The 25,554-nt window shown below is 43.4% G+C and overlaps 1 protein-coding gene across 1 annotated transcript in view; it reads left to right on the top strand.

Annotated features, from left to right (window-relative positions):
* pcdh15b (protocadherin-related 15b) overlaps nucleotides 1–25,554 on the top strand; it is a 225,974-nt gene that overhangs the window by 22,827 nt on the left and 177,593 nt on the right. Inside the window, exons 4-6 of the mRNA XM_063220981.1 lie at nucleotides 13,309–13,469; nucleotides 13,971–14,126; nucleotides 24,475–24,594. Coding sequence (XP_063077051.1) covers nucleotides 13,309–13,469; nucleotides 13,971–14,126; nucleotides 24,475–24,594 — 437 coding nt within the window. The remainder of the gene's footprint in view (nucleotides 1–13,308; nucleotides 13,470–13,970; nucleotides 14,127–24,474; nucleotides 24,595–25,554) is intronic.

Raw genomic sequence — 25,554 nt, 5'->3', positions numbered from 1 at the left:
TCAGTATACATACGGCGAGTGCGCTTTACGTCATAGCATCTTTAGCACACTAATTGCATTTTCGCTCGCTTAAGCAGAGGCTTCCACAATGTGGAAGATCAGATTGACTCCTCCCCTTGCGTCTCCCAAGGCGTCTGACTGGCTCTGGGATTCTCCCTCCGTCTCCTCTCGTCTCTTTTCTGCCCGTAAGCTGGATTTGGCCTCTCAAAGAAGCTTAAGTGGAGAAACACCCTGCTAGGAAGAGGGGGAAAGTAGCTGCAAAACACAAGCACTAGCTCAAGTTTTGCTCTTGCTCTTTTCCTCTCTCACACTCTCTCTCTCTCTGTCTCTCTCTATCTCTCTCTGTGAACAAGGTTGAAGATGGTTTGACGAACTGTTGAAAACATAAGGGGATAAACTGTTGCCTCAGCCAGATCCTATTGATGCACTGACTCGAGATTAGCCCATGCAATCTGTCAGATGTCCATGATTGGGCAGCAAGCATATGCACATAAGCAGAAATAATTTACCAGAATTTTGCTCAGAGTTGGTATTGTACAGCGCATCAATGTTTGCAACAACACGTACCACTTGTACCACATGTGTCACTTCATACTTGAAATGTATAGTAGGCTTAAAAGGGTTGGGATTAAATAAGTATTGAGTATATGTAGTGGTAGGTCATGTTGTCATGTTGTATATTGCAACACTTAAAAGTGCATTGTGTAATATTTGTATAGTTTATTTTCAGAATTCATGTTGCCCAATCACAAAAGTTACCTTTTGTCATGAATACCTACCACCACCATCAGCTACTAATCATTATGACCGAGATAATTGCATTTTTCATAAATGAAACTTCTCCATTGTCCGTCATTTCGAATTTCCAGAAATAGACATTTTTAGCTGCAAAATTTACCACATTTGTCATATTGGTGAATATCATAGTAGTTTATTACTCAATAAATATTGATGAAAGATTAAAATTAATTAATTAAAACAGCAGCACTGTTTCAATAAGCAGCATAGTTGCAATACCTACTCTGGCCACCACCCAGTGCACCGTTTTATACACTGGAAAATGGTCAGTTACAAAATACCCCTCCACCTTCGTCCCCCACCCCTATCCAGTCAATGATTCCTTGGCAAAAATACACCCCACTCATAAAAGTACTAATTTTGTTGATCAGACACAAGACCTGACGGTAGTCACACTTATTTGTTACGTCAAATTTGCAGTAACTACAATATCCAAGTTAATATCAAGGCTTTGAACACATTTTTCTCAGTTTCAAAGTGGGCGTAGTTACTGAACGTTGCCTTTGTAAAGCAGTATGCTACTGATTATACTGAAGTAAACAAAAACAGTGCAACATGTTGTCACATGCACATGGTCTTCACTTTACCTCGCCTCATTCGCAAGTGGGCCATAGTCAGGTCATACAGACAGACACAGACTGGCATGTGTACGTTTGAACCCAAACGGGATCACACACAACCCAGAGAGGGTCAGTAATACTGTTAAACAGCAGCCATGGGGATGAGGAGGATGAAGTACAGCAGAAGTCAGACAAGAAGGAGCAAGGAGGGGAGGATGATGGAGAAAGGGATGAATAGATGGGAGGAGGAGAAAGGGAGGGAGGGATGGAGGGAGGGAGGGATGAGGAAGGAGAGCAGGACGATGGAGAAAGGGATGAAGTGATGGGAGGAGGAGAATGGATGGAGGGAGGGAGGGATGAGGAAGGAGAGCAGGACGATGGAGAAAGGGATGAAGAGATGGGAGGAGGAGGAGAAAGGGAGGGAGGAGGGAGGGATGAGGAAGGAGAGCAGGACGATGGAGAAAGGGATGAAGTGATGGGAGGAGGAGAATGGATGGAGGGAGGGAGGGATGAGCAAGGAGAGCAGGACGATCGAGAAAGGGAGGAGGAGAGGGAGGGAGGAGGAGAGGGAGGGAGGGAGGGAGGGATGAGGAAGGAGAGCAGGACGATGGAGAAAGGGATGAAGAGATGGGAGGAGGAGGAGAAAGGGAGGGAGGGAGGGAGGGATGAGGAAGGAGAGCAGGACGATCGACTCAACTCTCCAACTCGAGATGGAGAAAGGGATGAAGAGATGGGAGGAGGAGAGGGAGGGAGGAGGAGAGGGAGGGAGGGAGGAAGGGGGGATGGAGTTTAATTGGCAGGTGGTTGGTGGTGATCTCTCCTCTGGACTTAGCGCAGCAGGGGGGGATCCTGAACTTCGGTGAGCTGGCTGAGCTCCATGGCTGAGACTCACGAAAAAGAGTAAACAACAACAACAACAACAACAACAACATGGTAACACAGCTCAGGGTACCTACCGCATGTGGAGGTCATGCCCGCATCCACACAGCCATGTTCATACCAATAGCTATTTCTAGGCATTTTGCAGCGTTAATTCAACACTTTTTAGTTTAGTTTAGTTTAGTTTATTTGATAGGGACAGATACATAACATGTAGGTTGCATAACAACCAAACAGCAAGCATCATAGCATTTATAGCCAAAAGCTAATTTCCAATGCTCGCACGCACGCACGCACACACACACACACACACACCTTGCCTCTGTGTGGCATTGGCCTCTTCCTCACAGGTGGTCCGACGGTACCCAGTAGCTGCCAGCTGCTGTAGCAGGGAGCTCTGGGGGGCCTCCCCTCCCCTCCCCTCAGCACAGCACAGTGCAGACTGGGTATGGAGCCAACAGAAAGGAAAGAGGAGAGTTAGAGAGGAGAGAGAGGCAGGGAGGTGTAGTGAGGAGGGGTAAAGAGGCAGAGGGGTAATGTCGGAGGGTGGCATACATGGGAATGGGTAGAGGTACAGGAAAAAGGGGTTGAGAGGAGGGAGCAGGGAAAGGAGGCCTTCATTCACTCACTCACTCACTCGCTCTCTCACACATCCGCTATCTTTTCAGTGTGGTGTTGGTGTGACGGAGGTGTTCCCGCGCGGTTCGTCCCCATCGGGGCCGCGAACCTGCCACCTTGTCAACTACATTGGTTTGGGTATGGTAGGCACAGTACGAGACCGCAGGGCTAAAGGGCCGGTCCGATAGCCCAACGCTACCTCACTGTGAGTGCATCTTAATATGCGACCTTTCCTCCTCCACTTGCCTCCTCCACTTGCTTCTCGTCATGATGACATCACTGACAACAGCATTATATTTCAATATCTTACAAAAGCTCAATTGTAAAGTCTTTTTCTCATTTGCAATTGGGATGGTGAATGAAAAACAGTCCCTCAAAAGTTGTTGTGGCTAGGCTGACAGCTGGGAAACTTTATCGTTTTCTCCACGGAGGAGGGGCCAGGAGGCGGGACGAGGAGACAAGCGCAAGTGGAGGAGGCAAGGTCGCATATTAAGACGCACTCTGTATTGAGGCTTCGGGAGGGAGGTTTACTAACGTTCCACGCCACACTCTGCTAGTTGGCCTCCGTTACATTGGCCTCGTCTCAACCATGCCCACAGGTGGTCTGACGGTATCCAGTAGCTGCTAGCCGGGAGCTCTGGGGGGCCTCCCCTCCCCTCCCCTCCCCTCCCCTCCACTCCACTCCCCTCCACTCCATTCCATTCCACTCCCCTCCCCTCCCCTCCACTCCACTGCCCTCTCCCCTCCCCTCATTCCTCCTCTCCCCTCCACTCCACTCCCCTCTCCCCTCTCCTACCCTCCCCACCCCTCCACTCCCCTCCCCTCCCCTCCCCTCCCCTCCCTCTCCTCCCCTCCCCTCCCCTGCCCTCCTCTCCTCCCTCCCCTCCACTCCCCTCCCCTCCCCTACCCTCCCCTCAGCACAGTGCAGACTGGGTACATAGAGCTCGAAAGTGACGTCACTTCCCCCGATTTCATGGGACCTCAACGGCGTTTTTAGCCGAAAATCGTAGCATGTTATCCAATGGCGGTATTAAAATGATATTTCGATCCCCTTCGAGTTGTGCCACGAGCTCCATATATGTTGTTTCTGATATTTTTGCTTGATTTTTCATACGAACCCCCAAACTTTTTAGAAAGCTGTGTTTCTTCACATTTTTCATGCCGACGGCCTCGGAACAAAACATTGATACTTCTGCATGAATAATCTTTATCTAGCCTCTTAAACAGCATATTTGTAGCAAAGCGCATATCATGACTGAGATCAGAAGATATTTACTCTCTACCATGTTGTTAGATGGTCAGCTTAGGTCCCGTGAAACGCGGAACTGAGGGGCGGGACTTTCGAGCTCTATAGCTGGCAACTTGGCAGGGTGGAGAAGGAAAGAGGAGGGGAAGGGGTTAGAGAATGGGTATAACGGCAAGAAGGTGAGGAAGATGTAGGAGGAAGGCGGGGAAATTAATGGGGGCTGAGAGGAGGGAAGGGTGATGGGGAGAGAAAGAATAGAAGGTGGGGGTGGTATAGGTCAAAGTAGCGAAAAAGGGAAGTTTAAGAAGGGAGGAAGACAGGGAGAGAAGTGGGGGGGGCGTAATGCAGTTAGGGGGAGGGGAATATGAACAGGGGTAGAGGGAGAGGAAAGGGGGATATGAGGAGGCTCAGAGGGAGGAGAGAGAGAGGGAGGGGGAGATGGAAAAGAAGGCTTTCATTCACTGGCTTACTTTCTCAAAGCCAGCCACAACAGGGGTACAGACTGGAATAAGGACAGAAGGAATAAATAATGGAAGAAAAATCTGTGAAGAAAAAAAATGAACTTGGGGAGAGAGTGGGTGGGATGGACGACAGCCAAAAATATGCCCATCAAGCTAACAGCACGACACCAGAAAATCCATCTGGCCAAATTTGAACCCCCTGCAGACACACGCATGCACTCATTCCCGTATGCACGCTCGCACACAAACACGCACACTGACACACATGCACACACACACACACTCACACACACACACACACACACGCACATACTCACACACACACATGCACACTGACACACACACACACACACACACACACACACACACACACACACACACACACACACACACACACACACACACACACACACACACACACGCACACACACACACACACACACTGACACACACACACACACACACACACACACACACACACACACACACACACACACACACACACACACACACACACACACCTGCAAACACGCACACAAAAGTTTCAGGCAAAGGAAGGTGTGTGTTTGATGTTTTGAGCAGAATATGGATGGACCCTGGCTAAAAACAGCTATCTTTGTCAGAGAAAACAAAAGCAGTGGCTGTAGTTGCTAATGCTAGGGTGCTATTACCACATGTGGCTGTAGTTGCTAATGCCAGGGTGCTATTACCACATGTTACAGGTGCACTGGCAAAATGTCTAGCGATCACCAGTAGATAGATAGATAGATAGATAGATAGATAGATAGATAGATAGATAGATAGATAGATAGAGCGATAGAGCGATAGAGAGAGAGAGAGAGAGAGAGAGAGAGAGAGAGAGTTAGACAGACAGACAGACAGACAGACATACAGAGAGAGAGAGAGAGAGAGAGAGAGAGAGAGAGAGAGAGAGAGAGAGAGAGAGAGAGAGAGAGAGAGAGAGAGAGATAGATAGATAGATAGATAGATAGATAGATAGATAGATAGATAGATAGATAGATAGATAGATAGATAGATAGATAGATAGATAGATAGATAGATAGATAGACAGACAGATAAGTAAATTGAATTAAAAAGACAATAGCAAAGATCAAATATCAGAATGGCATAAAATCCACAAGATTCAGAAGGTTTAGACCAAAAAAACATCTAGCATACAGTCACTTATTATGTCAAAAACTAGACTACTGCTCTTCCATTTGTATAGAGTGCCTGGCTTTGCTGTATACTGTAATTAAATATATATATATATATATATATATATATATATATATATATATATATATATATATATATATATATATATATATATATATATATATATATATATATATATTATTCACGCAATAATTTATTTAGTTATGTTTTCTTAATAGATTTTAGTTGGCCAGGCGTAACTTAAATGCTTCAATTGAACTGTTATTTTTAAATGTACTTCGCTCCTGCCTGGTAGCACTGGCACTGCCATCATCACTGGTTAGTAGAATGCGATTGCCACAACACAAGTCTCAGACTCTTAAACGGGGCAGCAGTGGTCCACGCAGCATTCTGGCTCTTCTGCTGTATTATTATTAGTTTTTTAAAAGCTGTACTACTTGGAAGGTGACCCTGGGTGATATAAGTGGTGCCATGTAAACATGTAAACCCATTTTTTTTCTACCTGGAGATTGTTAAGTTCAAAATGATTGGATCTGGCTTTAGCCTATAGCTCGCTCATTGTCATGACAAATGCAATTACCCTATAAGCTTAAGGGGCCATAAGGTCATAAGCCTGCGTCACTGGCCTAACCACTATAAATCAATCACATTATTGACACCATCCCTCACGAACACAAACCCACGGGACACAATGAAATGAAATCTGATGCCTCTTTTCTACTGCCGGGTTTCTGGTAGGCCTACAGCTCAACACAGCGTGACTCGGCCGCCACTTTTTGCTTTTCGAATTGGCACGACACAGCTCAATCATAAAGCCAAAATTGGCGGCCCAGTCACGCTGTGTTGAGCTGTAGGTCTACCAGAAAACTGGTAGTGGAAAAGAGGCACAAAAAGCTGGTTCACCTGCCTAGCTGTCTACCCCCCTTTACACATAAGTATGGAGGCGGGCTGTGATGGGTACACTGAGTAGTTAGCCATTGTTACACCCAAATTGCACAAAATGGATTCACTTTTTTTCCACCTCATCGGATGACATCTTTTTTTCCACTTTTTTGTGACAGTTGACTTGCAGATTGTGCCCCACCCCCCACACACCAACACCACCACCGCCACCATTTCCACTCTCCTCTCCACACTTTCCTATCTGTCTTCCTTGTCTGGCATTTGAAATATACTTGAAATGAATCAGTACCAGCGTCTGAAGTCTTGAATATTATTTTTTGAGTAGTAAAAGCCAGATACTATCACAAGGGAAAAAAGAAAGGGAAAAATATTTTATTCTTCACAAGCTCAGAGGACTTTATCCTTCATGGTTAGACCTACTGACACACTCAACCCCTATTTCTTGCTCGACCACTTAAATGTATTTTCCTATCAATTTGCATTTCCTTTAGAGTTAAAGGGGTATGCCACTATGTTGGGGCTTAGTACAGTTAAAATCGTTGGCCAAGGTTTATAAAGGTGGTAAAGTGTCTTATTTTTCATGTTAAGCGTTGTCTTGCTTTAAGACAAGTTAAAAGAGGGAGTATGTCGCTAAGCTAGTGAAAGTCAATGGATCCGTGTAGCATACCCCTTTAATGCATGAGATTCGTTAGGTTAAAGGGGTACACTATGGAATTAGAATAATGAATCTGGGTCCTAATAGGGCAGAAGACACTGGAGGAGGAATTAGGACTGGACCTTTGGTGATGGAGAGGGGTGTGCTGATAGCACACAGAGAAGCAAGCACATTTTTAGCAGTTGTACTGTATACGCTCAAAGTTTATTTTTCTTTTTGCTCCCTTCCCAGCTACTATAGCTCTAGAATTTCTTTCTTGTTCTTTTATCCTACTGCTCCACACGCACACATGCAGGCAGGCGTGCCTTGGCTTTTGCTTTTCCTGGGACACAACTCTACTCTTATGTGAAATAATCCACTACTGAGCTAACAGTCATTTTGCTTTCTCAAACAAACTGAAGAATGAACCAATATTCTGGCCGGCGTCTCGAGCCAATACTCCTCAGTATCTTTTGATTTTATTTGATTTTGGTGCCTTCAGCTGCAAACGCCTATTCACTAAAGACTTCTCCCAGGACACCTCTTCTGTGATATATATTTTATTCCTTTTATTCTATTTTTAAAAAATACATTTCATATTTATTTAAGTGTCCTGTATTATTTATTTTACAAAGTACACAAACTGTCACATAATCTCTCCCTGTGTGTATTCGTGACCATTAGGGTCTTGTGGCCATCTCTTTTTGTGGCTTTTCAAAAGACATGGCGTTTTGTCAAGGATGTGGGTTGCGGCCTCCATTTATTAAAGTGCGTGTGGCTGCCAGAGATGTGTGCTGTAATGCCATTTGTGAAATGTAATATCTTTGTGCAGGGCTGTGTGTGTGTGTGTGTGTGTGTGTGTGTGTGTGTGTGTGTGTGTGTGTGTGTGTGTGTGTGTGTGTGTGTGTGTGTGTGTGTGTGTGTGTGTGTGTGTGTGTGTGTGTGTGTGTGTGTGTGTGTGTGTGTCCATAACTGAAGCAAGCCAGAGGATATGAATGGACATCTCCATTGAGCACAGTCACCATTTGTGTCAGCCATCTCGGCCATACACACAGCTTCCCTTGCTGTTAGCACAGTGGCGTGCGCACGCACACACACACACACACACACACACACACACACACACACACACACACACACACACACACACACACACACACACACACACACACACACACACACACACACACACACACACACACACACACACACACACACAAACACACACACACTATGTCAAAACCATTCTTTGCTCAGAGACATTCTGTACACTCCTACAAGTACTGTAGTGATTCACAAGCCCTCACAAAACAGTGTGTGGCATGGACCTTTCTGTCAGAGAAGCTCTTTCAGAAAGCAGCTCTTTGACAATCCCATATGTCTCTATCCCTTCTTTTTTCCTTTTTCTTGTTTCCATTCTTTTATTTCTCTCTCCTTACAGTATTATTATCTCTCTGTCTCTGTCTCTCTCTCTGTCTCTCTCTCTCTTTCTCTCTCTGTCTCTCACTTGTTCTCTCTTTGTCTCTGTCAGTCTGTCAGTTTGTTCATCTCTCCTGAAAGCATTCTTGAAAGTAATCGCACTAGGAGTAGGAAGATATCTAGGAGTGCACCTTTTTGCCATTGAAATGTTATGATTCATACAGTAGAGTTATCCAGTTGGACATGCACTCCATGATTCAACGAGCTATTCAGTGTTACCAGAGCAATGTTGCATATTTCATATTTCACGTTAGTTCAGGGAATGAAGACACACACCCTTTACAGTAATAAGTATCTGATCCATCTATGAATGAATGAAGGAAATGCATGAATGAATGAATGAATGAATGAATGAATGAATGAATGAATGAATGAATGAATGAATGGATGGATGAATGGATGAATGAAAGAAACTTATTGACCATTTTTATGTAAAACATGGTGCAGCACCTGGATCAAAGAAATAGAAAAGAAAAGAAAAGAAAGAAATAGTTGGGGATTACACAAAAAAGCCCTAACGCTTATTTCCATTGTGGTCCCTAGATGGTAATCTACATTAAGTCCTCTCTCTATTAAAGTTCAGCTCTCTATCGAAAAAGGCTCTATTGAAGTCCTCCATTGAAGACTAAAGGTCTTCCTTTGGCTTTGAGAGTAGAAGAGCAGCAAATGCCGCAGCATTGGCTCACTCTGACCCACTGAACTAAGCTATCAAATCTGATTAAGTGTTGCTTCATTGTGCCTGAACACAATACCATGGGAGTGAATAGAGAGCAGACGAAGGAGTGGGAGCAGTGGCAAAGAAGCGTATCTCTGTCAATAGTTTGATAATGTTTTAAATTGGGGGATGATTAATGTTTCAGCTCAGGGACTATAAGCATGATAATTATTTCAGTTGAGTGTTTTTCTTTTTTCTTTCTTGTGCCCAGAACGAAATTGTTCAGAGACTATGTTTAACTTCATTTGTGGATAATAAGTGGCCTTTGGAGAGACACCACTGCTATTAAGATATGGTTAATCGCATGCATGGGGAGCTTACACTGTATATTTTAGACTAGATGTTGCATTGACAACCCCATTCTATTGGAGCAAGTGGCCTAATTTGACCGCCGCCATATTGTCTGATGCTTTAATGAACATCAATTGGCAACAAAGCAATTTGCAGTTTACCCTGTAGATCCAGGGGTGGGTAACCCAGGGGCGCTGCCAGAAATGTTGGGCCCCATGAAAGATTCGAATTTTGGGCCCCCTTAAGGGCCCCTCTCAGTGCTTGGGCCCCCTTAAGGGCTCCTATCAGTGCTTGGGCCCTTAGAATCTGTACCACTTTCCCCCCCCTAGCGGCCCCCCTGGGGTAACCTATGCCTCGAGGGCCATTTACCGTCCTTGAGGACTTCTTATCCGGCCTCCGACATAATTTTAATGTTATGCAGTTTCACATGAAATATGACAACTATCTGCTCTGTTGTTGCATTAAAGTTTGTTGGTGGAATATACCGTGTGTGACATTCCTTTACACTTGTATGCATGGGAAGGACCACCTGTGGTTAAGGCTACGCAAGGGCTAGATGAGTCTTGACTGAGCACTAATGCTACACTAAACTTATACTGCTGGCCAGAGGAGAGGTGTCTTAAAGAAGGCCATGGGGTTGATCAGGGATTGAGTTGGGTGGGTGGGTGGGGTTGTGTGTGTGTGTGGGGGCAGTGGGATCATACTGCCACTGAACTGTCTAAGTAGGTTTTTGTCACGTGCAGCGACTCTATACACCCCTACGTCAGGTGGTCTATCTGTCTGCTGGTCAGAAACCGGCTTGCACATGCTATGTCTGTTGACCTACTTTTTAATTGCTTTAGTTGTTCGGTGAAAGGCACTTCTGAATCCACTTCTATGGGTAATGACCGCAATAACTACACTGGAGTGGAGGACTGCTAGGGCAACAGGAAAAAAATTATTTATTGTTGTTGTCAGAGAGAAAATGTAGTGTCATGTATCCTGAAGTTTATCCTCAAGTTGCAAAATAAACATCTGAATCCTCTGCTGAGCTGCTGTAGCTTGTTCCACCAGGGGCCTATATGCTACGAAGCTGGCTCAGGAGTAAACCAGGTTAGGGTAAGAGGTAAATCATCTAATAGAAGAGCCTGGAGTCCTCATTTCCTAAATAAAATCAGGACTCCAGGCTCTTCTATTAGACGATTTACCTCTAAACTTAACCTGGTGTACTCCTGAACCAGCCTCTTATGCCGCATTGCACAACAGTGGGAGATGGGATATTTCTGACCTCCTACTTGCTGAAATACATTGGAACACTTGTTGAAGCGGAATGTTCAAGCCGCAAGCTGGGGCCAAATCGAAGTACCCTGACTTCGAAATCGTGACGTCAACACAGCAATGACAGTGCACAGTCATTGGAATAGTTGAAGTTAGCTGGTTGGAACGTTTTCAAGTGGGAGGTAGCTTCCTCCTGGTTGCATATTGGGAAGTTCCTACCCCCGGGGAATGCGGCATGGTAGCCTATAGGCCCCAGATGGGTGATTGTTGAGTGTCATTAGCATGATCCAAAGCTTAACATGTTGTTCAGCATCTGTCTTGGCAGACAATAGGCACCAGCTGTCACTGTCAGCTTTGCTGGTGTTCAATACAAAAGTCACTTACAGTAGGCCTAATGAGAGGATATGATGAGGTGTCAGACAAATCGCATCAAGAGGTGTCAGTCCTGGGTTCACAAAGTTAAATCCGTTTCCATTTGTTGCTTCTGCCTTCTACTGAAAAGCTGATCTACCTCTGTTTAATAGCCTGATTATCTTCGACTTTCAAATCTCTTCGAGACTTGGTCTGACCAAGAGCATAACAATTAACATTTCCCAAAGAGCATGGTTGACCCGCCTGCATAGATTTGCTACTGGTTGACTGGTTTTTGACAAAGTGGGTTGAGTTCCAGATTTTTCTTGAGATCAGGAACGGTATTTACATTGCTCTTGGCCTGACTAGAAGCAATGGCAAAGGTGGCGCGTCACTAGGAGGGCATGGCCTGGCTATCTGTTGACTGCTTATTACAGTATCTGCTGCTGATATACTGTACGTATATAGAAGTTTTGGGATGAAATGAAAGGCAGGTTTGCTACTTTCTGAACCCAGATTGACTCCTGCAATCACATCACTCACTGAGTGACAGAAACCTGGACAATGACTCATTACATTATAACATTACATTACACTTAGTTGACGCTTGTATACAAAGCGACTTACACTTATTTAGGTTCAAGGTATTGGTTACAGGCCCTGGGGCTATGCGGGGTTAAGTGCCTTGCCCAAGGGCACTTCAACCATGGATGATGGTGCTGTTAAGGGTGGGATTTTAACCGGCAACCCTCTGACTTAAAGGTGTGCTCTAACCACTGAGACATGGCTGCCCCTTAACACAAAAACCACAGCTCTGCTTGCCGTTCCCGTCATATCTCTGGTGTTGTTGACACTCTCTGACAACTATAACAAAGAAAGAAACACGCACATCCCGTCTCAAAAAAAGTTTTGGTTGCAGGACTAGCAAAGTCACACGAAAAATGTAAATAAAGTCTGCACACCAAGCCCCCTTTTCTCTTATTTGAATGTGACGTTTCGGGCAGCATGGCCTTCATCAGACGTCACATTAAAATAAGAGAAACGGGAGCTTGGTGTGCAGACTCTCTGACAACTGTTCAGAATGGTTTTAAAGGGACACTGTGTGAGATTTTTAGTTGTTTATTTCCAGAATTCATTCTGCCCATTCACTAATGTTACCTTTTTCATGAATACTTAACACCACCATCAAATTCAAAGTATTCATAATGACTGGAAAAATTGCACTTTTCTTACATGAAAAGGGGGATCTTCTCCATGGTCCGCCATTTTGAATTTCCAAAAATAGCCATTTTTAGCTGCAAAAATGACTGTACTTGGACCATAGTAGAAAATATTTGTGTATCCTTAATAAACTTTCATGTAAAGATCAAATTTGGCAATAGGCAGCCCAGTTTCAATGAGCAGCATAGTTGCAGTACCTTTTTTGACCATTTCCTGCACAGTGTCCCTTTAAGGGTAAATATGAAATGATGCAATAATGTGCACTATCTAGGGCAGTGGTTCCCAACCAGGGGTACGTGTACCACTAGGGGTACGCGAGCAAACTGCAGGGGGTACTTGGAAATTTGAAATTTTAACAAATGTATGGAGTATAGTCACATTGGTATAGAGAAAGTTACATACAGCACGAATTAGGGGGTACTCATGGCACAGCAAAAAGGCTCAGGGGGTACACGCAACAAAAAAGGTTGAGAAACACTGATCTAGGGGACCCCTGAGCTTGAAACATAGCATTGCTGTCAGAAATGTTTGATACTTCCTGTCTTGTTGTTTGAGTTGATGGGAGCAGAAGCTCAACTTGACGGTGGCAAAAGTTCTATTTTTGAACTAATATATACTACATATGTAGACGAGCACCGGGCAATTGTACGTATTATAAGTACTGTAAAAGTAATGGGAAGACTCACGGGAATGATCTCTTTTTTTGTGTGTTACAGGCACGTTGTTGGTGGAGAACATGCAGATCAACGGGCGGGCGGAGGACCCGGACAGGACCATCTCTCTCTCACTACGTGACAACTACGACCACTGGGTCATCCTGGACCCAGTCAAACAGCGACTCTATCTCAACAGCACCGGCAGGGTTCTGGACAGAGATGTAAGTGGGGATAATGAGGGCGTAATAATAGGTGTTCTCAGAAAGATGTGTAAAGATGTAGGTATATATTTTGTAATTGAAAGGAAAATTAAGGACCGCAACACTGTTTGATGCTCCCAAAAATGTAATACCTCGAAACGTTACGCTATTAAATATTTGGGAGCACCAAACGGTGCCTTATTTTTGGTCCAGCACCTGATGTGCGCACATTCTCTGACTTTTTGGATATTTTTTCTAAGCTATAACATGGGAAAGGGTGGAAACCAAGTTGAACATTCATGAATAAACTGAACTTTTTCTTTTTGCCATTTTTTTCTCCATATTTTCATATGGTGTGTTGTCCGGTTCACAGTGGTTTGACAGAAAACTAAAGAACTTACTGCATATCCTTTCTGCAAACCACTTAGAAATAATGTAGCAGTAAGTTTTCCTTTGACCTTTGACACTTACTTCATTTACGTACTTTGACATGTTTTTGCCATTCTTCCCCCCCCCCTGCAGCCTCCATCCTACATCCAATCTATCGTGGTGCAGGTCCAGTGCACAAATGAGCTGGTGGGCACGGTGATCCTTCATGAGGTCAGGATCGTAGTGAGGGACCGCAACGACAATATCCCTCGATTTCAGCAACCACGCTACTATGTAGCCGTGAATGAGGTGAGAGACTTTATTATCTCTGTATGAAATTAAGGGAGAAAAAAAGACTTACTGAAGTGTTGAGGTGCAATTATTTGATTCTGAAGAAGACATCCAGTTATCCAGCCCAGTCTCTCCGAAGTGGACCAACTTGTTTCCTACTGTAGGCCTACTATCTACAGTCCTGGACTGTGAGCACTAGGGATGCAAATGATGAATCGATTAATCGACTTTAATCGACCAATGCATTAATCGATTAAAAACATTCATTGCAATTAATCGACAATTCAAACGACAAGAGACCCAGGTGAAATGGGCATATGTAGAGTGTGAAGAGGGGTGTGAATAGTGGAAATATGTGATTAATAATTGATTTATGTTTTATGTACATGTTTTATATTTAGTAGTTTATTTCCGAGAAACATTGAGATTTCGGGGGGGGGGGGGGGGGAACGCCGCTTATCAATTAATCGTAAGTCGATCGATAATACTATCAACTAATGATTAATGAATTAATCGATAATTTGCATCCCTAGTGAGCACCAAGACGGCTACAGTGCAAGTGACCTCTTTTCCAACCATCTTCACGCCTTATAAGGGTACGCTACTGTACTGACCCCCTGCCTAGTTTGGATTTTATCTCACCTGACATCACGTTTAAGTTATTCTGAGGACCCAGCTTTGACTCTGGTAGTGGCCGGTATAGGGCGACATTGTTTGCACTCTCCACGTTTGTTGCTCTCATTGAGGTAAAAAATGCTGTATTTGAACCGCCACGCTACACTGCATCTACTGCATTTTCATGTTATGTTTATTGTGACGAGAGAAAAAGCTCTGGGTAGTGAGACATGAACAGATTTCAGATAAGCTATTTAGCATCATCATGTTATGACGCTCAGTGCACTGCAAGGAGCCCTATTTTTCTATTCCAATTCGAGTCATTTGTCTGAGCACTTATCATGTCACCTTTTAACAGCCAGAGCTGATATTCTTCGAGAGATCCACCTATGCCAGTGTTTCTCAAACTTTTTCAGACCGAGGACCACTTTGTCCCCCCAAAAATGATCAGGGACCACCTGTCAACTGAATTAGCAGTTTGATGGGTGCTAATTTGACACTGCTAATTTTGATGCAGATCTCTTACTTTTTATTCACATTATACGACTGGCTGTCTTATGGTGTTGAAAACATGAAAATGTTACAAATATAGCCTACTACTACTAATAGCTCATCTTGGAAAAGAAGAAATCCCCTCGTGGATCATCTGAGCTCTGTTGCGGACCACTAGTGGTCCCCGGACCACACTTTGAGAATCACTGACCTATGCTGTACTTACTACCAGCCACAGGCCCTTTTCACAGTTTCTCTATGATTTGTGGACTTCATCTACTAGGCTTTCTGAGCTATCTAAATCAGCATTGTTTTTTTTCCCAATACTATCGGTGTCTGAGATCATAGCCAGACTCAATGAGGTGAAATCTTTAGATGCGACAATAACCGTGTTTTTGACGTAGCTATCAATAAGACTTTTTTAAAAAGGTGGGTTCATATGAGGACATTTGAATTTAGTTGCTGGGTAACCAAGCAGGAGTGATATCAGCATTTTGTAGGGCAGTTGGAACACTCAGCCTCATTTCACCACAGCTCAGGTTACAGTAAGTCTGCTCCATGAACTCAAGAGGTCAAAACAGTTAATGCTAGGGACACATAGCAGGCGAAACAAGCGAGGCAATGGGTACATCCCAATATGTGACCTTGCCTCCTCCACTTGTGCTTGTCTCCTCGTCCCGCCTCCTGGCCCCTCCTCCGTGGAGAAAACGATAAAGTTTCCCAGCTGTCAGCCTCGTCACAACAACTTTTGAGGGACTGTTTTTCATTCACCATCCCAATTGCAAATGAGAAAAAGACTTTACAATTGAGCTTTTGCAAGATATTGAAATATAATGCTGTTGTCAGTGATGTCATCATGACGAGAAGCAAGTGGAGGAGGCAAGTGGAGGAGGAAAGGTCGCATATTAAAACGCACTCAAAGAGAGGCGAAATTCAGGGTTCCATTCTGACAGCTCAACTGTCATCATAGTTGCCACAGTGAATCAAATGGTATGAAACAATTATGTTGTTGATTTGTTTGGCCTCCGAAGGCGAAATTTGCTCCTCATTTTCATAATATTAAACTTGGTGAAATAATTTTGCTTCGCTTCGTTCGCTCCTCTTCTCTTGCCTTCGCCCCCTTCATAGGAATGAATGGCGAAGTTCACGTTGCTTGGCCAAGTTCGCGTCTATGTGTCTATGTGTCTATGTGTCTAAGCGTTACCGTAAGATGTAGACTCCCTTTTGGAGATTGAATACAATACATCTATGCATGGAAGAGACTTATTAAGTTTCAATTTCAGTGAGAATCAGAAGCTGATTGTCAGTGGGGAAACACATTTTGCCTCTGCTCAGGTTAAAGTCAGTCAGCTTCTTGAAGTCAAAATTGCAGGTGATCTGATTTTGTACTTTTAAAAGCATTTTTCTATATCCTCTTAATTACTAAACTCATTCATCTCACCATCCAACTATTTGTTCCTCCATCCTGTATCCCAGGGATGGGCAACTGGAGGCCCATAGATAAACCATGAAAAGAAAATAATGAACAGACTTTTTTAAACCCAAACTCCAAACTCCCACACTTTTACTGTAGTCACTGAGCATCCAATTGCACCTCGAATCTACAAGTTGCAGTCAGATCCGTGGTCATCTGGCCCCCCCGATGATCACGATGAAAAAACATGGCCCTCCTTATCATGAAAGTTGCCCATCCCTGCTGTAACCACATTTTGAGACCCATATGTGTACTCAAGTGTACCTTAATGTGGTCCAGTTACAATTTGTCATCTCTTTGTGAATTAATGCTGTGGTACACTAGCTGTTGAAACCACAGAGAGTGATTTCGACCGTTTGTATGTGTGGGTTTGGTGTTGTCCCATAATCCACCTCACCATTGAAATTCTCATAGAAGGTCCAGGCACTCAGCAGGCGTCATGCCAGTCTATTAGTGCTGCGTTGGGGGAGATCAAAATGAAGTCAAAATTAATTTATGGATCATAGGTGCCAGCTAATGACTGTAATCAACATATTTTTATACAGATTCAGTTTTTTAATGCCCTCTCCATTAGTGGTGTGGATCGGCACTGCCCTCACGATCCGATTCGATCACGATTCGGGAGGTAGTAGATCCGATTCGATTCGATTCTATTAGATCCAATCCGATCCGATCTGATCCGATTCATTTCTACAATGCATTGCAATGCATTACATTTCTACTGAACGCAAAGCAAATGTTTAATCAGCCATGATAAGGCAATACAAGTAGTCAGATACTGAGCAACAATTTATTGGCTGTTTTCTGTATCGGTCTGTATCAGTCTTGGAATGTTTTGAAGTGCTTTTATTTAATTTAACATTCATTTGCTACCGAAATATCCATGGAAGTAATTGAAACTTAAAAAAATTGCTGGATCGATTCTGGAACTTGCCAGATCGATTCTGGATCGTCCATGCCCCGCATCGATTCGGATCGCCGAATCGATCATTGTTGACACCACTACTCTCCATGCTGATGGAGGCTCTCCAATGCTGATTGTTGAAGAGGCGGGTGGTGGTCTACTGTTTTACTGTTTTGCATGGATGGGTGGCTGGTGCTGATGATGGTGTTGCTAGCAAGGCCAGAGTGTTTCCTGTGTGTGGCTGTGCCATAATTAACACCCTGACGACTCACCAGGCAGACACATCAATCAGCACAACACCAGACATATGCATGCCCAAACACATCACACATACGCACACACACACACACAGACAGGCACACACATAGACAGGCACACACACACGCACGCACGTACGCACGCACGCACGCACGCACACACACACACACACACACACACACACACACAGACACGTGCGTGCGCGCCATGTGTTCAAATGAAGTACTCAAGATATTTGTGTACACACACATTCATTAGTCACAGATAATATTTATTCATATCAGTATTCTTCTGCAGGTTTGCATCAGTATTAAATACCTAATAAATAAAATTAACAATAATAATAATAATAAATAATATGATTACCACACAATAAATAATATGATTACCACACAGCATGACATACAGTATACATATCATACAGTATGCATCTCCATCCATTATCTTTTTTTGCCAGAGTACCAATAAAATAATACACATTTTGCCTGGGGTAGAAGGAGGTGTTGAGAGCTGTGGTGAATTAGCCTGATTATCATCGACTTTCAAATCTCTTCGAGACTTGGTCTGACCAAGAGCATAACAATGATCATTTCCTAAACAACATTTCCAAAATGGCCTCCCTTGGTTTGCTAATGATTGTTTGCTTCCCAACAAAGTGTGAGGAGTTCCCTTATTTGCGGGAACTCAGAAAGTACCTACATTGACTCCTGACCTGACTAGTTGCAACGCTGTAGCTGTTGCGTCACTAGGAGGGCACGGCCTGGCTAGTGGTGAATGGTGTTCCTCCCGGGCATGTGTAAGATAGGTGGAGTCTATACAGTCAGCAGGACAACTGTGAGGCATTAGACAGGCTAGCAGGGTTTCCATATACAGTTTGGGCAGATGATGCACATTTGCAGGCCTAACAAAGAAATGGTACATAGAGTTCTGATTACAAGCGTACAAGGATGCAACCAGGGCCGCTGACAGCTTTTGCTGGGCCCAGGACAAAAGTCATCTGAAAGGGCCCCCCATCCAATACATACAATGTAATGGGTGCGTTGAATTAGGATGAATGGATGGAAAATGCACCGTGGAGGAATCAGATTGCCAGTAACAAATAGGCCTATAACAAGACAAAAGTGACGCTTGAATTGTACCATTTTTTGCCCAGACCACAAAACAAGCAGTTTCATCAAAAAAACCCACATGGAAATGGTGCCAGTTGTGTCCATTGCACTGACAATGTGACAGCCCATAAAGCAGTTTAGTGGTGCCATTCGGTAAAACTCTTATTTGTTTGTCAAAATGAAATGTGAAAGTTTGTGGGGCACATCTGAATGGTTTTTTTTTAACTAATGTGGATACATTTGTGGATTTAGGCCATTGAACTTCATTAAAACCCCCATGGCTAATGTTGTTTGGAGCTATTCTGGTTCTCCAATTTGCCTTTTTATCGCTGGACAGAATCACTTGTTTGGGTCTATTTGGCAGGACATAAAACAACTCGTGAGAGATGTTCAATTTGACTTCTGTGCCACTTCCAATGGAACAGGCAAGTTGTGATGAGCCACAGCCCGCCCTGCTTGTGCTTGATCCCTGATGACAGCTCGCAAAAGTTACTTGGAGAGGCGTTTGGCTGTAACAACACATAGAAAAAATGAGTTGTGTTTTGTTTAATATCCATTTAATTTTTATCTTTGTTTATCATGCATATATGGTCTGAGATGGGATGGCCATTGGGATTCCGGTCAATGGCTGATGATATTAGTAGTGCAGGCAATTTCTTCCTGCAAAGTTCTTCCTGTTGCTGGGCTTGGCTGGGATTGGATTGGTTGGGCCTCTGAATGGCTTGCTGTGGGCACTTCGTGGTGGTGTCCAATTAGAGCAGTGATTCTCAAAGTGTGGTCGGCGACAGAGCTCAGTTGGTCCGTGAGAGGATTTCTACTTTTCCAAGACACACTAGCAGAAGGCTATATTTGTAACATTATTACAAAGCCAAACATGTCTGAAGTCATATGTTCACCATAATAAGACAGGCTTGTAAATGTAAACAAAAACGAAGTGATCTGCATCAAATTTAGCGATGTCGAATTGGCACTTGTCAAATGGCAATTCAGTTGACAGGTGGTCCCTGAACATTTTTGGTGGGACAAAGTGGTTCTCGGTCTGAAAAAGTTTGAGAATCACTGAATTAGAGAGTCAGGACTGTATACAAACAGTAGGGGTTTTCATGCAGTATATTGTAGAGACTGTGTGTTGTGTGTAGGGTTGGGGGTCATATTGCTCTGCAATGTAATTGGAGTGGCTCCCTGGGGAGAATGCACACAGTGAAATAATCAACACTTAGAGAGTACTGTGGGACCAAATACACTCCAGAATGTGTTAAATTGACTCTCTAAGTGTTGAATTAACACTGCATAATTTACTGTGCAGAGCCTTTTAGTTATTTACGTGGTGGAATACAAAGGGGACAGATTTCAAACTTCGCCTTTCTTTTCATCACTTGGCAGTCTCTCTCTCTCTCTCTCTCTCTCTCTCTCTCTCTCTCTCTCTCTCTCTCTCTCTCTGTCTCTCTCTCTCTCTCTCTCTCTCTCTCTCTCTCTCTCTCTCTCTCTCTCTCTCTCTCTCTCTCTCTCTCTCTCTCTCTCGCACTCACTCACTCACTCACTCACTCTCTCACACACACACACACACACACACACACACACGCACACACACACACACACACACACACACACACACGCACACACACACACACACACACACACACACACACACACACACACACACACGATCACACACCCTAACTCAATCCTCTCCATACTTTCCTTTCTCATTTCATATACCTATTTTTTACATTCTTTCATTTGCCACATTCTGTTCTATCCTTTTATCTCCTCTATCTTTCTCTCCTCTAATATCTCACACAAACACGCTTCTCTCTTTCACAAATAACAAACCAATTTTGCAAACAAGTTGGGTTCGACACATTGATCTAATACAGTGATTCTCAAACTTTTTCAGACCGGGGACCACTTTGTCCCCCCAAAAATGTTCAGGGACCACCTATTAACTGAATTGACAGTTGACGGGTACTATTCGACACTGTTAATTTTTGATGCAGATCACTTACTTTTTATTCACATTTACAAGCCTTATTGTGGTGAAAATATGACTTCAGACATGTTTGGCTTTGTAATAATGTTACAAATATAGCCTTCAGCTTGCTTATGTTGGAAAAGTAGAAATCCCTTTGAGGACCACCTCAGCTCTGTCGCGGGCCACTAGCGGTCCCCGGACCACACTTTGAGAATCACTGATCTAATGTTCCGGCCCCCAAACAGAGTCTTTGCCATAGTGGTGATCTCTCTAGCGGCACCCAGCTCACAGAACTGTTCTGCACAGACTTTGATGGAGAGGAGAGGAGATAAGATGAAGAGGCAGAGGAGGACTCTTTAGGAGGATGGGCTGCCTTGGAGGGCAGGATGAAAAGAAGGAGTAGTAGTTGGCCAGAAGATTACAAAAGTTGCTAGAGAGAGAGAGAGAACACTGAGGGAGGTCTTGCCAGCAGTGCGAGAGAGAGAGAGAGAGAGAGAGAGAGAGAGAGAGAGAGAGAGAGGGAGAGAGAGCAAAGTTGGCGAATTGAGAGAGGAGTTGGCAGAGGAGGCCTTGTACAGATAAGATAGTGGGGTAGTGCAGACCAGGGGCAGATCAAGCCATTTTGGGGCCCTAGGCGAAATATAAACACTGGGCCCTCAAAACTCATTACATTGATCAAATTCTGAGCTTTGGTGCTATTTCATTGTTTGGTCTAACACTGTATATATCACTACTTAACAGAAGTGACAAATTAAGATCAAGGCAACTTTTTATAATTCCGCCATTACGTACCTGGAATATAATTCCATCTCTTGAAAAACAGATTATGCTGAGACTTCAGAATGGAAATTTACATGATTTTGCTGAACCGCTTCTGGCATTTCCTACATAACTTTTGACAAATTGTTATAAAATGACCCACACACACACCCATTGATAGATGCCTTCATTTAAACTTTGCTAAACAGAACATTTTTTATAAGCTTGTATATTCGCAAAATATACACTGAGCTTAATATATTGTGCAGACATTCACTGTTACTCCTTATCACCCAGTGTATGTTCGGTTTGGAAATGATTTTTTTTAGAATGGCCCTCACAAATGACAACTGTGGTCAAATGACAATGCCCTTCAGAACATTCCCCACAGCAACATTCTGGAAGGTTGTCAGATGCATTCTAGTGTGAAGGCTACAAGATCACCTACTGTACTGTACACTGGAGGGGAGAAGGGTGAGTGGGTGCCATGTGTAAGGCCACACAAGCAAGCATCCTGGACAGCTGTGATATATCACTTTACTCTGACTGGCACTTTGCTAACCCCAGTGTGATATACAGCCCTCCGTGTTCGCTCCAGTGGTTTTTCCTTCACTGAACCCTGACGGATATGCACACAATATGCTCTCGGCCAGGAGGGTGAGTGGAGATGGATAGGGTTAGGTGCTGATTTGCTGATGACGAGGCTTCATGCATGGACCTTTAATGGAGTCGGGTTTTAAAGCTATACACTGCAACTTACCATTGCTTGTTTGGATGAGCTCATTCACCATGTCACAAGCCATTGAACGGTTTACTAACTGAAAAATAGTTTGTGCAGCAATAAAATATTGTAAGGTTCTTTATTGCATTCACTGAAACACCAACACTTAAAACCTCTCAACACTTTGTCACACCAGAGTGCTTGCACACCTATAACCAATAACCATTAACAATTAAATGGCAATGTATTATGCAAAGAGCCGATTGGCATCAACAATTTCCTACCTGGTGAAGCAACTGGCAACTGGCATTCAGAGAGCGATATAAACAGGTCGTCTGAGCCTCATGCAGTTTGTCTTTACAACAAAGAGGTCACAACTAAACAAGGTAGACATTTCCCCACCAGGACTAATAGGACAGAATTAAATGATGGTCGCAGGCTGGATGGGGACAGACTCATTAGTTGTCGAGGCAGTAGAACAGATGGTAGAAAGGGGGACAGAGCCGCACAGTCTTTTTCATCACCAAAACTTCAAACTTTTGCTTAATGACACTAATTAACGTCAGCGGTTGAAAGCCATGCAGACCAGCTTTCTTGCCAGGTATTTATCACACTCCTTTTTGGTTGTGAATTAATCATTACCACTCTCTTGTTTGTCCATTACCACTTTAACCATCACTTTCTGCTTTATGTGTCCTTTAAGATAAGACGTTTTACATGTTTGCAATAAAATGGAGCATAATTCCATTTAACTGATTTTAAATAAAGAATACAGTTACGTATGTGACCTTAGACAAAGGCTGTAGAAAAATAGTGAGTATGCATGGAGATGGTAACATCGGAAATAAGGTTTCCTCACACACACACATACCATACTCTACACAGACCATAGATTGTCAGACATGATGCACGGATCATACAGGTGTTAAAACCTGCTGGGCATTGCTGCCTGTCGCATCAGCCAGGGTCATCAGCCAGAAACCACCATGTACCATAGGTGAATGGCGGATGGTGGCCTTGAGGGAAAAATAAAGACTTGTAACACAGACATTCAACTTCATTGTTTCAATCACAGGCAAACATAGGAAATACACATCCATAAACTACTATTCATACGTTCCATGCATTTGATAACATAGAAACTGATGAATACATGTAAATGTAGTGTGTGCAGCAGGCTTACTGAGGAGTTGTTTGCTGTCTGCTGGGGCGGCAACGATACTGAGTGTGTTTGTGGCAGTTGGGCTGTACGGCATTAGTTGGTATTCGTATGGCTTTCGTACAGTAGAGCAAGACAGTGTGGTGCTGACAGGGGGAGTAGTATGCCGATTTCCCATCACTGCCGTTGTTCCACCACAAGCAGGTTTCTTTTATGTTCTGCAGTGAAGGTGTGTTTGAAGACTTTGGAGAGGGCCGTGGGCTATCACAGAAGGGAGTTTCCTAAAAAAATGGAGCGAGAGAGAGACTCCTAGACATTTTCCCAGTTGCTTGTTTGAAGTGTTCACTCCTATGCTCTTCTCAGCACGTGCTGTTCTTGTCTGTTCTACTCTAGCCTGTAGCTTTCCACCAGCATTGTACTTTGTAATATCACCTTGATAGTAAGTGTACGGTAACTGAGGATTTGAATGGCTTTTTATTCATTCATCAGAAAGAAATATCTAAACTGACCAGTTCTGCATTGAGCTGGATATTCCTCAGGTTACAGAACAAGGTATAAGGTCTGTTTAATATTCTGATTGTGTTCTAGAGTAAAAAATGACTTTTTGCTCATCGGTTGTACAATATCTGTTTTATAAATGTATTGCCTTAGGGCACTTAATATCAAGAGTGCCTGTTTAACCTGCTTAAATTTTTTTTTAAAAGCCACAAGAAAAAAAAGAAAGTCTGCGGAGATGGCCATAGCCAAATGTCAATGTGGCTCCATGTTTCTTGTCTATTTGTCTGTCGATCTGTTTATCTACATCTGCATGTATCTCTCTGTGTCTTGGAGCGAAGACGCTGACATACTGTACATTTGTGCTGAATGTCCTTCTCACTTTTTGTTTTCTTTCTATCTCTCTAGCTTACCCCTGTTGGCACCACCATCTTCTCTGGGTTTTCGGGTAACAACGGGGCCATTGACATCGATGACGGACCCAATGGCCAGATTGAGTACACCATTCGCTACAACCAGAACGACCCGGTGAGTTCCCGTTAAATTACATGGCACAAAGCATTTAAAGAACCATTAACAGCATAGATGTTAGCTCTCATTGGGGATAAACTATCCTCTCTTCTTGTGTATAGCTAATGGAATTTAGCCATCAATTCAGTTTGATTCACTGCTCGGAAGTGGAAAAGTCATGCAGGGTTGACTTATGATGGGTTCAGGGCAGGTCTGACAGTTATGATGTAACTGTGGTTTTATTTTCCCCTTTAAAGACATGCTGTGAGAGGTCACAGTACTTTTCCAGTTTGTTGGTTATATTTTCGCTTGTAACATGCCTGAACTGAACACAGACTTAATTTACTAAAGTGGAAATAAAGATTTTCTCTTTGTGCCATTCCCCCAAACACTCAGAGGTTTTGATAAACAGGATGCCACGCCAGGTCTTGTTGCTATGACATGCCCTGTTGCCATGTTTACCAGTTCCTCCGTTCGAGGATGCCCTGAGAGGTCAGAGAGCTTCACTATGGAAACACTACCAGCATCATAAAACGTATCTTCTCTGTAAAATAACAGTATAACAAAATGAAAATAAGACCTGTCTACCGAACATTCTCCTTAAAGTGATACTGTCCCATTTTTGGAAATAAGCTTATTTTACACCTCCCCTTGAGTTATATAATAGGGTTTTACCGTTCTCCTGTACTGTCAACCGTTTTCTAGAAATTTTACCTCCAAGCTAACATTTAACATTGAGTCCTATGAGACCAGCTAGCCGCGAGAACGGTTGGAAGTACAGGGGAACGGTAAAACCCTATTAATTAACTCAAGGGGAGGTGTAAAATAAGCTTATTTCCAAAAATAGGACAGTATCACTTTAACAACTGCATTTCTCAAAAACTCTCAAGTACTGTGGGTAGTACTTAAAGCCTAAGTAGTACTTAAGTATGAGGTTCCTTCTAGGCAATATACCAGATAGACAGTAGGTCTCACATC

Source organism: Engraulis encrasicolus, chromosome 17, assembly GCF_034702125.1.
Source record: "Engraulis encrasicolus isolate BLACKSEA-1 chromosome 17, IST_EnEncr_1.0, whole genome shotgun sequence".
Taxonomy (NCBI): domain Eukaryota; kingdom Metazoa; phylum Chordata; class Actinopteri; order Clupeiformes; family Engraulidae; genus Engraulis; species Engraulis encrasicolus.
This window is presented reverse-complemented; position numbering and strand designations above follow the sequence as displayed.